The sequence below is a fragment of the Protopterus annectens genome, chromosome 9.part0 (genome assembly GCF_019279795.1).
Source record: "Protopterus annectens isolate FY-2018-M chromosome 9.part0, PAN1.0, whole genome shotgun sequence".
In the NCBI taxonomy this organism is placed as follows: domain Eukaryota; kingdom Metazoa; phylum Chordata; order Ceratodontiformes; family Protopteridae; genus Protopterus; species Protopterus annectens.
Genome location: NC_056743.1, coordinates 1,337,163,750 through 1,337,178,126, shown reverse-complemented (window position 1 = coordinate 1,337,178,126; position 14,377 = coordinate 1,337,163,750). Strand labels below are relative to the sequence as shown.

The 14,377-nt window shown below is 40.8% G+C and overlaps 1 protein-coding gene across 3 annotated transcripts in view; it reads right to left on the bottom strand.

Moving 5' to 3' along the window:
- The window catches only part of BAG4 (BAG cochaperone 4), a 262,206-nt gene that overhangs the window by 39,118 nt on the left and 208,711 nt on the right, over positions 1 to 14,377 (bottom strand). For 2 of the 3 annotated variants that reach the window (XM_044084310.1, XM_044084311.1), the window contains exon 5: positions 6,822 to 7,659. The exons of the other annotated variant lie outside the window; for it this stretch is intronic. In XM_044084310.1, the coding sequence (XP_043940245.1) occupies positions 7,174 to 7,659 (486 nt within the window). In that variant the 3' untranslated portion in view covers positions 6,822 to 7,173. Of the gene's footprint in view, positions 1 to 6,821; positions 7,660 to 14,377 lie in introns of those variants that run through there. 3 annotated transcript variants of the gene reach the window in all.

Sequence of the window (14,377 nt, the reverse complement as noted above, 5' to 3'; positions counted from 1 at the left end):
CTTGTTTAGGTGGCAGTCCTCTGCCCACCTAAGGAACTCTATCTTTAGACAAGGTACAATAGGAATCATTGATTCTAGGTCCTGAGAATGTTGATACCATAGGCTTTTTAGATACCATTGTAGTTTCCTCATATGCAATCTTGCATATGGAATTAGTAGAATGCAAGAGGCCATGAACCCCAGGGCTTGCAATATTTTCCTTGCAGATAGCTGGGTCTTTGTGGCCAGTAGTTTGAAGTAGGCTGGCAAATTAACTTGTTTCTCTGGCATGAGGTAGGCCATCTGGGAAGTTGTATTCAAGCTTGCTCCTAGGAATACAATTTTTTGGCAGGGTACTAGATGTGGTTTCTTTTCATTTATAGTGTACCCCAGAGAAGTTAGCAATTTCTTTACAAATGCCAGATGATTTAATAGTATGTGCTGGCTTTCTGCCTAAATTAGACAATAGTCCAGGTATGAGTATATTTGAATATTTCTTTGCCTGCAAAATGCAATGACTGGAGCTAGGCACTTTGTGAATACCCTGGGCGCAGTAGATAATCCAAAGGGCAGTGCAGAGAACTGATAGTGCATGCAGCCTGCTCTGAAGCATAGGTATCTTCTGCAGGTTCCCCTATTGGGATGTGCAGGTAGGCTTCCTTTAAATCCAGTGTTGCCAACAAGGCATTTTTTCCCAGCATGGGAAGCAGCTGATGTAGAGATAGCATTTTGAATTTTAGGATTTCCAAAAAAGTGTTTAGGATAGACAGGTCCAGGATAGGACATGAGGAATTGTCTTTTCTAGGTACCAGAAAAAGTCTTGAGTAGAATCCTTGCCCCCATTCTTCTTCTGGGACAGGTTGAATAACCCTGATGCTTAGAAGAGAGAGAACTTGCTTTTGAGCCTCTGCCCACTGGTTTGGGGGTAGGTCTGGCCAACCGTTTGAGGTTGGTAAGGAGTGGAAATGCAATCTGTATCCTTGGGAAACTATATTTAAAACCCATTTGTCTTGGGTAATGAGCTCCCAGTTTTTTGCATGCACGGCAATTTTTCCCCTTAAAGGAACAGTCAGTTGAGCAGGGCTTGGAAGGTTTAAAGTTAAGTCATTGTGACAATTTACCATGGGGGGTGTCTTACTACTCTCAGCTTTGGAAGTGGGAGCCCCCCACTGCTGAGGCCTGTGAGTACCTTGGGACTGAAGCCTGGGTGTTCTGCTGGTTCTGGGTTTGGACTTAGAAGGCCTGGAAGAGGCACGAAAGGACCAATTCTTAGAAGGCCAATGCCTACTAAATCTGGGAGGCTGTACTTGCAGGACATCTTTAACAATTTGCATACATTTAGCTTTTTCCTCCATCTTTTTAAGTACTTCTTCTGCTTTGTTGCCAACAGGCGGTCTTGGTTTAAGGGAGCATGCTGTAATTTAGCTTTAACATGATCTGGCAAAGATTGCTCCTCAAGCCAAGCATGGCTTCTAAGTACAGACCCAGTGACAGCAGCCTTGCAAGATGCCTAATGAATCAAAACCACATTGCAAAGTATGTTTTCCAACCTGCTCAGCAGAATGCATTAAATCCTGTAATTCTTTACTTTCAGCACAGTCAGGAATCAACATCATTTTCTGTTTAAGCAATCCAATAATATGCTGCTGATACTTTAACATATGAAACTGGCAGTTTATGGCCCTAATGGCCAAAGTAGCAGAAGTGTATACCTTCTTACCCAATCTATCCAGGGCCCTGGAATCTCTATCAGAGGGGGTAGGGTTTTTGGCAGTAGTAGCCTTAATGCCTTTGGGTCCCTGTAAAATGGTCTCAGGATCCGCAGTCGGGTTCTTAAAGAGGAACTTGTGAGAGTCAGGTACCCTGTAATACCAGTCAGGTTTTCTGGGAACTGGAGGTAAAGTGTCAGGGGTCAGGCGAGATTCCGAGAAGGCATCATCTACAATGTCCAGTACAGGAGGGATAGCTAAAGGCTTGTGTTGAGGTAGGAGTAAAAATTCCCTAAGCCTCTTTTTGGAGTCAGAGTAATCCTGGCTTTCCCAGCGGAAATGCTCCCTAAGAGTATGCAAGGTCTCACCAAAAGAGAAATCCTCTGGAGGGGAAGCAGAGGGAATGGAGTCCTCTGCATCAGAATCCTCATAGGTAGATAAGGGCAACTCCTGGTCATCAGAGAAAACAGAAATTTCAGAATCTTGATCAGAAGAATCAGAAGGAAAATCAGTCCTAAGTCTCTTAGAGGGAGAAGGGCGGCTTCCCCTGATTAGAGTAATAAGGTCTTCAGCCATTCTTATCATTTGTTTTTTAGGCATAAGGGCCTGAACATGCAGTCTGGGCGTCAGATTTCTAGGCATGGATCGAGTTTTAGGCCTTGAAGAAGATAGCATTGGTTTAATATGCAAGTCAGCAGGCCTGAATACACTCTCAGAAGCCGGTGCCTGCACAGCGGCTCGGACCCATCCAAGGTAGAGACATCCACAGGTTCCACAGTTTAAGAAGCATCTCGTTGCATACCGGACTCCGAATGGGTCTCAGTAGAGGCCTGCAAATCTGAAGTAGTGGGTATCAGGGGCTGCGAAAGCGCCTCACTGCGAACTGGCAACTCACTTAGGAGAATAGTCGTCGACAGCTTTGGACCTATGCGGTCTGTCTCTGTCTTTATCTTTGGGTTTTTTCAGAATGTCGGTAGTCGGGTGGCTTACCGAAGCCATTTCTGGATAATTGAATAGAGTACCAAAATATTTAGATGCGAAAATGAACAGACAACAAATAGTTCGAGGTTTGAATAAGGCACAAAATCGACAGAGAGGTACGCCGTGGTCTGGGCCTAGGCAAGGAATGTAGTACGAATGAAAATCTTTATGAGGTATTTGTTTTCCACAAGAAATACAATTGTTAACTTTTACAGACATTGGTTTAGAGCAAGAAAAAGGATCCCCAATGGGGGACTTAGCTTAATTGAAGACTTTGGATCTGAAACTCAAAAACGAAAATTTCAGGAGTCTGCTGACCGGCACTTGCGAACTGCTTCTGCTTCGGGCACCGCACGGCAAGAAAGACTGATAAAATGGTGTCAGCTGCATGCTTTATACCCCTGACTACCTGACGTCATGGAAGATGAGATAGCAACTGACGCAGGACCCAAGATTTTGATAATCAGGCCGACTGCAAGCAGATAACCCAAATGTGATGACTACAACAGTGAAACACGAAGAACATCATATGAATTGTAAAACGAGGATCCAATGTCTGGGACCTCAGGGTTTATTTCATTATCTTCACATAAAATCTAGCAAAGGGAAATAGATGAATGGTTTGTTACCAAGAGTCCCATAGCCCTGACAATCAAGGTTGCATTTGGGAGCTGGATGGGATTGAACAAGTCAAGCTACCATCTGTAACATCTGGTTCCCCCTGGTGTGAGGCATACTATTTTAGTCACTGTATTCACGTGGCAAACTATCAAAACCTGTGATTGCAATGATTAACTGGGACTTTGCAGTGTTCACCAAAATCCTCAATGACAGGAAAGGTTGAAGTGAATAGTCTACTCCAGCCAGCTGCTCCTTGGTGAGCAGCCAGTCATCCAATTGTGGGAATCTAATTTTTATACAGCCTGAGGTGAGTTGTCACTGCAACTATGGATCCAATGATCACCATGGAGCTGTGCTGAATCTGACACCAAATGTTAGGGCTCTGAACTGGTAGTAAGAGGTGCCCACACTAAAGTACATGAACTCCCTTGATAATTTTTATGTGAAAATAGGCAACCTGGAGATCTGGACAGCTCATCTATTTGCCTCTTCCTGTACCCATGGAAGGTATGACCGCATGGTGATCAACTGGAACTTGGTTTTCTGAATGTGTTGATTTAGGCCAATTAAATCTGAAATAGGCTTAAGGCTATTCCTCTTCTTTGGTACCAAAAGAACCTCCAATAAACCCCAGATCTTATCTGGTCAATTGGGGCCTCCTAGCTGGCTTTTTTGTGAAAAACGTTTGCAAGCTCAAGTTTGGCTGCCACTTTCCGATGTGGTAGGACATTGCGAGGGCAAACAGAAGGTGGCCTTGAAGAAATGAAGGGAATCTTGCAACCTCTGGATTCCTTTATAAATGTGTCATATGTGATAGTCTTCCATGCTTTCAAATGTGAGATGTTTGATTCCCAACTGCCTCCAGAGATCGTTGAGCAATTCCTCAGTATTCCATAGCAAACTTCCATGGGGAGGATTACAGTCACCATAGTTTTTTGGACTCACCCCCCCCCCCCCCCCAGGGTAGCGTCCATTCAGAAAGTGAGAATGTGAAATTCTGCTGACCCCACTTTCTCTGACTCCTGTTTCAGTGAACATATTTGGCTGAAATTGCTTTAAGCGATAATGGAGAATCCCCTTTTCTCCACTGTTGTGTGACCTTGGAGCAAGGTATGTTGGTGTATTACTTTGCTTGATCCAGCTGCTCTCACTGCTCCATCAGATGCACTGTGAGCAAGTCTCCCGGACAGCATAGACACACTAGGAGATGTTGCCATTTGTGACTTGTACATCATTGTGAGCAATTTTTCCAACATGTTTAATGTTGGTTAGGTCACTCAATTCAATGCCATTTTCCAACATGTTTAATGTTGGTTAGGTCACTCAATTCAATGCCATAATGTTGAATGCACCAAAGGCATAATATCACTTCCAAAACTGATCCATAACAAAATAATCTTCATCTGGGAGACAGATTGCAGTACTGTGTTCACTGGGCTCTTTCTTAAGGGCAGCTAGCAGCACAATGGAGTCAGCTAGGGGAGCCTTACTCCAAGATGGTCTGTGTAGGGGGGGGAGGAGTAGATCTTACTGGTTTGCTCTGGTTAGGCTCTGCTAGATCGGGTTCTCACCATACCTTGTTCACTACCAAAACAATCATGCACAGTCAAGCAAGACGGGCCACACAATTTGTAGGTAAGGTGGAGTGAAAATCTTTCTGCAATATTTCTTCCTTAGGAAAGCTGGGTCAACTGGCCATGACCCCCTCTAAAACATTAGTTCTAATATTTCCTTAAACATGGGGTTGTCAGGAGGGTATGGGGGAAGGCTCCCCTTTGCTCAAGTCAGTGTCTGTTGTAGGGGACTAAGCTTTTGCATCTCTTCTTCCTAGACATGCTTGAAGAGAACTTACTGGAATGTTCAGGAGAGGAATCTTCTCAGATACTATGGGTCAAAGGCAGCTTTTCATTTCCCGCTCATCTAACAAAAATTAAAATCCCAACGGTCTAGACTAAGGGGCAGTCTGTGGTACTGCTGTAATTGAAGCAGCCTCCCAGGGATGTGTCGAGCTGCCAGCCCTCTGTCCAACCTTCACAGAAGGCGGGCAGGTATGGGCACACACACACGGGCACACACACACACACACACACACACACACACACACACACACACACACACACACACACACACACACACACACACACACGCACACACACACACACACACCCACCTGCATGTCTTTAAAGTTCACTCAACCTCAGCCTCAGGGAGGACATGCGGAGTCCGCACAGAAGGCGCTGTAGCAGAGAATCGAACTGGAGTATTTGCACCAACATCAAAAGGAAAAAATGGATTATTATGAAAATGAGGGGAGAAATCTGAGCTTGGGAAAGCATTAAAGGTGCCAGAATGAGAGCAGTCTACACTAGTCCAAACATTGAGGTAGGCAGACTAGTTCATGTAAAACCAACCTATTCCTCATATTCACCACTTCAACTACAAGTGTAGCCATTTCTTCTCCTCAAGTAGCAATGCTCCTTTAAATCTCTTCATTCCACATAGAAGTGCAACCACCAACTTAACTGCTACGTGACATGAACCACGTTGTCAAACATTTTCCTCCCAACATGCAGTTCAGGTCCCACTACCACGGCCCTTCCACCAAAGGCTTAGCTGGCGTCTACTGCTTCACTAGCCTAGATCATCTCTCACTAAACATGATTGTTCACTCAAATTGCTTGCTCTTCTCTGAATGAAACAGTGTAACCACTCTCCAAGACATTCCATCAGAGGCACCACATCTAATTTAAACCACTTTAGTGCAACCAATGCTGTATCTATAACCACTGTCCTCACCATCCCACGCACCATTACTTATTTAAATTGATTTCTTCCTATATGCAACAATATACAAACCACCCTAATCACTCAATCACAGGTACTGATGTTCTCTGGTTTCCTTTTATTCTTGAATGCAGCAAAGCATGTACTACCTTAATCATTCCATTGCAAGCGTTACTGATCCTTAATGACTTTTCCACCCTGCAAGCAGCAGTGCATCTACTACTTTAGCCAATCCATCACCTTCAAATCTCCACTTCAGTACATGAATGACTGTTACTCTAACCAGTCTATAAGAAGTACTGCTTCTTCAGACCTCTTCCCTGCTGCATTCACCTGTGCATCAGCTAACCTAGACATTCCTTTAATCAGCAGTGTTCTTTCACATCTGTCTCTGCATGAATATCTGCATCTACTGTACTACCTCCACTGTCAGATAAACTACTGCCTCTTCAAATTTCGTTTACTCATGCATTTATCACTACATCATCTCCCATACCTATCACATTTCTCTCACCTTTGTACTCTCAGACCCTTCATGTTTCTCTACAGAACACCATAATCGCTACCATAAAATGCTCCCTCACTGTGCTTTACTGATTTCTCCATTTTAAAATGACCTCCCTTCCTTTACTGCTCTAGCTGTTTCGCCATGACTCAATACATTTTTTGCTGACATCTCTAAATAACCAAACCAACAATTTCTATGACAATAGTAACCAACATGCAATAACCATAAACAAGCTTTGATAAATGATCACATCTGAATTTATTGACACTGACCTTAGAACATCCCATGAATGCTCTGTAAATAATTACATTAATGGAAATGATTATAATTTAAACATAAATTCACTAAGGTTAGTGCTGCAACTCTGGTACTGTCAATAATAGTACACTCACTTAATGATCCAGTAACTGAGAAGACCAACAGGTACGGTGGTAGTTTACAGAAAAATGCATTTATTGCTTCACACAGCTACAGCTGTAGGAAAACAAAACTCACAGAAATGGTCAGAACCACATATTTATACTGCAAAAAGTGCACAAAAAATTCATCATTGAGAAACTGCGGAACCAGGTCAACAGCACCTTATAAAAATTATAATCCTTTCATGTCCAGTTTTTCTAGTATCCACTGAATTTTCCTGACTGCATCTTTCCTTAGCTGACGGACAACATCATGCCCATCTGTTTCCACAGAGTCCAGCTCCAGGAGCTCTTTGGTCAGCAGTTCTTCCAAGCACCGATATTCTTTATCTGTTTTTCTACCCATGAAGTTGTTCACCTCTTTATCCAAAGTGTCTGCCCTTTGCAAGACTTGTTCTATCTTTTGTACCCCGAGGTGACTTCTCAAGTTGCCTGGTAGGTGGACTACACCACTGCTACTATCAGAAGTCAGTTCTTGACCACAGATATTCTGAGCACCATGGTTTTGCTCAGTCTTATAAAGCTGAGGTGGATTCACATAATGAGTCTTTGAATGAGTGTTGGCATAAGGTACCCCACTGACTGTGCCTGCAGACTCCTCTGCGCCTCTAAGATAAGTAGTCCGATTCATTCCTGGATGCATATGGTAGGTGTTATCCTGTGGAGACAAAGAACAATACATATAAAAAAGAAGGCATGTGATAATGATAAAGTGGGAAAATGAAGAAAGAATACAGCAGTTTGTTGCTGGGTTACCTAAGATGGGACAACCTATCTTGCTATATGCACAGTGGGCAGTTAGTGGTTGGAGATGGAGATGCCAGCAGTTACTGCAGGTGTTACAGTGGCTAGTAAATGTTGAGGAAAAAAATGGGATGAAATGTTTTGTTTTTTGCACCTGTTAGAAGAAACAGAAGTTGGGAGGCAGCATCTGCACTACTGGCTGTTTATAGGTCTTGGAACAGTGACTACAGGAGTGCAGCTGTCACATTGTAAGGGCTGTAGCCAAGTTTACTTGGGATTTCTTCACAGGATTTGTCACAACAGCAGAGGCACAAGTTTTCAGTTAAGGTGATTAAAGTATACAAAGAAAGGGGATAAATACACTAATTTATATCAAAATATATATTCCTAGTTATTAAAGTATAAGGCACACAATGCAGTAGTACAGTGTTAATTGTAATGAAATAAACATTGCATGGTATATTAAACTGATGTGAGTAAATTACATTTATGTATGCTACATGACTGTATAATGCCATTACATATTTTATACTGATTTGCCAGATATGCATGCTGTAAACCACAGTTGGATGCAGAAGGCAGACCTGATGGCAGTAATAAATACTATAAGTGATGCCCATTGAACAGCAAACCAAAGGAACCTTCTGTGGGGACACAAAACAATTATGTACCAAAAGGCATCTATCATGACCACCGATACCATTCAGGTACTCTGTGGCAGCATAAGTATGGCCCTAGGGCAAACACTAAACGGTACTTTGTTTACCACATCAGCTCAATGAAACTGCTGAGATCAAAGAGGAAATGAAAGCATGCTGTGTCCTCTACAGCCACAAAGTGGTGAGAAGTCTTGGAAGGGTTTACTGAAGTGAAACTCACTTCAGAAAGAGGCATCCAGGATGGCCTGCCCGAGCTCTTCCTTGAGTGTCTAAGATGGACAGCCAGAGCCACAACATTTGGCATGGATAAATACCCAAGCCTGATGCCAAGTGCTGGAACTATCAGAGCTGCAACCAGTCACACTGCGAGCCAAAGCAGAAGATACGGACAAAGTCCCCTGTCCCTCTAAACCCCGGGCTTAGGGAGAGCTGCAAGCTTTCCAGTAATTGATCCATTAAAAAAGGAATTTAAACAGCTAGATGGGAAACCACAAATTTGTCCCAGGGGTTCTACCCATGTCCCTCATTGACAGGGATGACAGGTACTGACGGAGGTTTCTTTTTTGAGGGATAAACGCATGGCTAGGCTTGTAAGGGTCTCAGGATCATTACCTATGATCCTATGATGCAAAAACAGCTAAAAGATCTTAAGTCCCAACATGGCAAAAGAGAGCCCTCTCTTGTCCACCATGTCTGAAGCTTTAGATGCCATGTTAGGCAGCAAGATACTTATACTGGAGCCTATGCTGGACCAGAGACAGTGCACAAGAGTCCATTCTAGAACAGTCAAAATTTTTGCACCCAGCCAAGGGACTTTAGAGGATATCTGTCATCTCTGAAGCTAAAGTAATATTTAGCTGCATCCAGGTTGGGGGAGGTGAATGACCTGATGCTCCTTCTCTTCTTTCTTCAGATACTTATTTAAGAGTTTCTGAAGGGAATGAATGAGAGGTTGCAGGCCAGCAGATGGTGGATTTGATACACCTTAAGTTTTCTTCAAATAGCTGATTCAGGGGAGATAGGGGGAGCGATCTCACTGTCCTTATCTGTCTCCGAGATAATAGTGCTTGTGTCATTTGACTCTCAAACACACACACAAACTACAGAGAAAGTGAGACTGTCCCCTCCTCAACTCTAGTTTGGGCAGGCTTGTGCACTGCTGTTCTGCATGAGGTCAAATGTGCGACAGGTGTACAGAAGGCTTTGTGTAACAGGAATGTGTGCCAGGCTATGTGCTAACATCAGGTAAAATTAAAGTTTTAAATTCAAGTTAAGGTGCTTAAGCTAAAACATATTACAATAATACAGCCAAAATAAAACATTACAGTATATAAAACTCCAGTTAAAGGTTATATGAAGTGCATAGTATTTAGTGTACAGGCTAGGATGAAAGGTCACATTCTCTGAGGGGTGCGCTTCTACACTTGAGAGGCCAAACAACTGAGTGATGTTGAGGTTTTGATTTGTGAAAACCAAAATGAGAGGCTCTGGCAGACTCTTATAAGTCTAGACCATATGTCTGCCGGACCTGGGGGAGAGGCCTAGGGTGAAATGTCCTGGTTCCATTTCCTACCACAAGCTTCTTATCTGGGGAAACTCAAGAGACAGTCCTCCATGAAAAGGCCAGTTAGGAGTATGTTGTGGATGTTCTGCCAGGGAATGGGCTATGCTTACACTCTATAATGCACCACCCCAAAGTGGTTGCTATGGCGCACCTATCGTGGGTTAGTTTTTGTCTATGGAAATGGAGGTTGGATGTAAACTTGAGACCTGACTAGTTGATGGCAAGGATGGAACCCAAAGGGACTTTAAACCACTTCAGAGATGCACTTATTTCCCAAGGATGTGGTCAATGTATGCCCTCCATTTCCTTCACTTTTTCTTTGGAAAAGGCCTGGAGCTGCACAAAGAGCTCTCTTGGTAATGTTAGCGCGAGGTACTCCTAAACAGTGCCATTCTACCACTAGTAAGGTATGCTAACAGCTTCTCCCTCCTACTGCCTTTGAATGACTGGGTTCAAATACTGGGACTTACAAAAGAACTTTGTTGCACGGTCCTCCCACAAGCAGTAGTGAAGATATTGAGAAGGGTCCTCGCTTGTAATTTGGTGACTATACAAACGCTTCAGTGGTTTAACTTTATTAAGCACTAAACATGGAAATCTTTACATACAAACAAGACAGAAATAGTATAAGTGACATAAAAACTTGAGGGCTCAAACACTAAGTATGCTATCCTAGTGGGGTGCTGCTGAACATCACAGCTTGCTCCAGTGGAGGGAACATGCACCCATGAATGTGGAACAGGAAAAACAGCTACACTGACAGAGTAAGGAAGGATATTCCAATTATAAACTCACCACCGAGGGTCATGGCAGCAATATCAGAGCTGGTATTATCCAACATAAAAGTGCCAGAAGTTAAGATTACATAATGAACTGGTAGGAGTAATTGCAATTTTATGGCACAGGCTATCATTTCATACTATTGCAAATATCAAGACAGCACACACTGAGATCTTGAGAATGAGCTGTACTGAGTTAAGAAGTAAAGCAATAGATAAAAGAGAAATAAGTGAGGTGCTTCAAGTTTTTAGCTTCTGGTATTTAGGCCCTGCATTTGAGCAGGTTTCTGCTTGTTTGTACCGAGCTGAACTGAGGTGGCCTAACAGCCATAACTCTGAGCTGAGATACCAGACGAGGATTCTGAGTTTCCAAAAAAAACATAAGTTGCCCGCTTTTTTTTTTTTTTTTGCTAATTTATACTATTTACCATACTTTATTTCCTGCCGCCTACTTTTAAACTGTATTTATTTACTATGTACTAAACTACACTGTTGTACTGCAATTGTCTGCTTTACTGTGCCTGTTAAACTGAATTTTATTGCTGTTTTCACTGTTTACAAAGCTTTTTTGTTAGTTTCACTGTTTGTTCAGTACTTTTCACTGTTTTTAAGCTATCTATTCTGCTTTTTCTGGTTTCACACCAAGCAGTGTTTAAATAACTGATCTGTTAAATGTCTGAAACTGCAGAAAATCCACAAGGAGGCTTTAAAGAATGTTTTAAAAATGTTTTAGTGTCTCACTGCTGTTTTTCTGCTGTTTTAAACATTCTCTAGTATTTCCATATGAAACTAGGGTAGCTAGTAGCTGTAGCATAGTCCATATACAGGCTAGCTGCTTCTGGAATGGTTTGTTTGTTCTGAGCTTGTTTTCCAGGCAATCTTGGATTAGAAGGGGCCTATCTGTACTTTTGTAAGAGAATTGTGCTGATTGGGATCTGTATGGTAAAGGAAGGCCAGCTTATGCTCCAAATTCTTTACTAAAGTAATATTCAGAAAGTTAATACTATTCTTATTTATCATGTACGTGAACTGAGGAAATGGTAGACTCATGACACTGCTTCAAAAAATAAAACCATTATTCTAAAGTTTAGACTTTCTCGATATTACTTTAGGAAATAATTTGAATGAGAAGTGTTTTACATCAATATTTTCTGATGCATATCTACATTCTGAAAGTTGTCACCCCCTTTTATCAAAAGGCATTGGTTGTTAAAGGTCACCATCACAGGTCATTTCTGATGATTCCACATTTGAGTGTGAGATACACCATCTGATTAGGCTATTTAGCGAAAAATAGATATTTTAAAGATTCAATTACAGGTGGTTGAACACCCCCAAAATCGATTTACACCAATATTAAGGGGGTAATTCAGATTAACCCAGATGGGGTGTGTGGGTGGGGGGGTGAATGCCCTATGACAAAGAATACAGGTTCTTTTTCTTTTACAGTGCCTATTAGTAACACTACACATTATTATGTTAGTGTGATTAGGAAGTTCTGGGACTTGGTATTTTAGTTTGGAAATAAAAAAAGTTATTGGTAATTCCCCTAATATAGTTTTTTTAGTGGGAAAATTTTGAAAACCATCTTTGAGTCTGGGACTTATAAAGTTAATTGGAGTCACAGTATCATGCTGAAGTGTGGTTAAATGGTGTAAATTTATTCAAGAAGGGCCCTATGTTGTGATTAATGATTACAACAGAACTATTCCATGCACAGGGAAATTAAATTGTAATGCTACACATTTAGTGTTATGCAGCACCTGTAATGCCTTTTATATTGGGAAAACCAATAGAAGGTTACCCGATAGGATCAGGGAGCATATGTATGACATTAAAAAAGCAGAAACACTACACCACCAAAGCAGCTTGAAAAATATGCAAAAAACACACGAGACTGGAGTAACAGTCACCATCCAGGTTTACTATGCTTCCTAGTACTTCGGCATCAAGCCTTCCAGGGAATAATTTCTCATAAGGATGGTACAAGATTAAATACATTTCATAAAACCAATTAGTCAATTACTCAATTACACAATTACTCAATTAATTAGTCAGTGAGTCATGATAATTTAAAGTGCATGAGATCAAATAGTGACACTAATATATGCTTAAACACTATCTAATGAAACTGGATAATGTTTTCCAAAAATTGATACAAAAACATTCAGGATACATTTCTTAAAATTATACATAATGTATAATATTATACATGTAAATCCAACTCCATATTAAGGCCATAGGGTTCCCATGAAAATAATAGCATATGACAGGGCATATGATGCCCCCATAGCTGTACCTGTTTTTGTAGAATTTAAACGCAGATTTTATAATCTAAAGGAATTATTTAATGTTAGGATCAGCTACAGAGTGGATGAAAGTGAAAATACAGCAGGTACTTTCAGGTGTGGGAAAGTTAAAAATATTTTGGGCAGTTTGATTAATGGAAAAAAAGTTTAAAGCCACAGGATCCTACAACTTTAGTACTAGCAGGGTTGTTTATGTCATTGGATGTGACTGTCAGCCTATAAAATGGTACATAGGTCAAACCAGAAGAACTGTTAAAAGAAGAATTATGGAACATTTAGGGGATGTGAGAAATGCAAGGCTGAATAACCCTGTTGCCCAACATTTTCACGATATGCATAATGAGATCACCAGTAGTTTATTTTTTTACTGTATTAAATAAACCTGATGCAGTACAGGGTGTTGAATATAGCTGTATTCTCCTGAGAATTGAAAGTAGGTATATTATTAATTCTGAAACCCTATGGCCCAATGGTCTTAATATCGAGTTGGATTCACATGTATAATATTATACATTATGTATAATTTTAGGAAATGTATCATGAATGTTTTTGTATCAGTTTTTGGAAAACATTATGCAGTTTCATTAGATACTGTTTAAGCATATATTAGTGTCACTATTTGATCTCATGCACTTAAATTATCACAACTCACTGACTAATTAATTAACTGTGTAACTGATTGAATAATTAACTAATTGGTTTTGTGAAATGTATTTAATCTTGTACCATCCTTATGAGAAATTATTCCCTGGAAGGCTTGATGCGAAGTACTAGGAAGCATAGTAAACCTGGATGGTGACAGTTACTCCAGTCTCTTGCGTGTTTTTGCATAAAAAAAAAAAGCAAAACCTATTAACGATTTATATGAACATTCTCGTGTGTGCACCAGTTTTAACAAGTTCACGCTCTTTGCTTCAGATAGGGTGTTAATATCCCCATTATGTGGTGATTTAGATTCTTCTTAAGAGAGTTATGTTGGCAGTTGAGGCTCAATGCCTCACAGGCACCTGGCACTAATGATGCTATGTCTATTTAAGTATTTTGAAAATGAGAGCAAATTTACCATGATTACAATGGTTTTCAGTTATCTGACCCACAATACTCCCTCAAGTTTTATATCATACATTTTAATGGTACCATCTCAGCATGTTTACAATATATTAAAGATGTTCCGATTCATTTTAAACACACACCTATTATATATATATATATATATATATATATATATATATATATATATATAAAATTTTTTATTATACAACGACCCCCCCATTAAATATTCAAAAACGTGCATGTTGATTGGTTAGTGTGCACGCTGTAA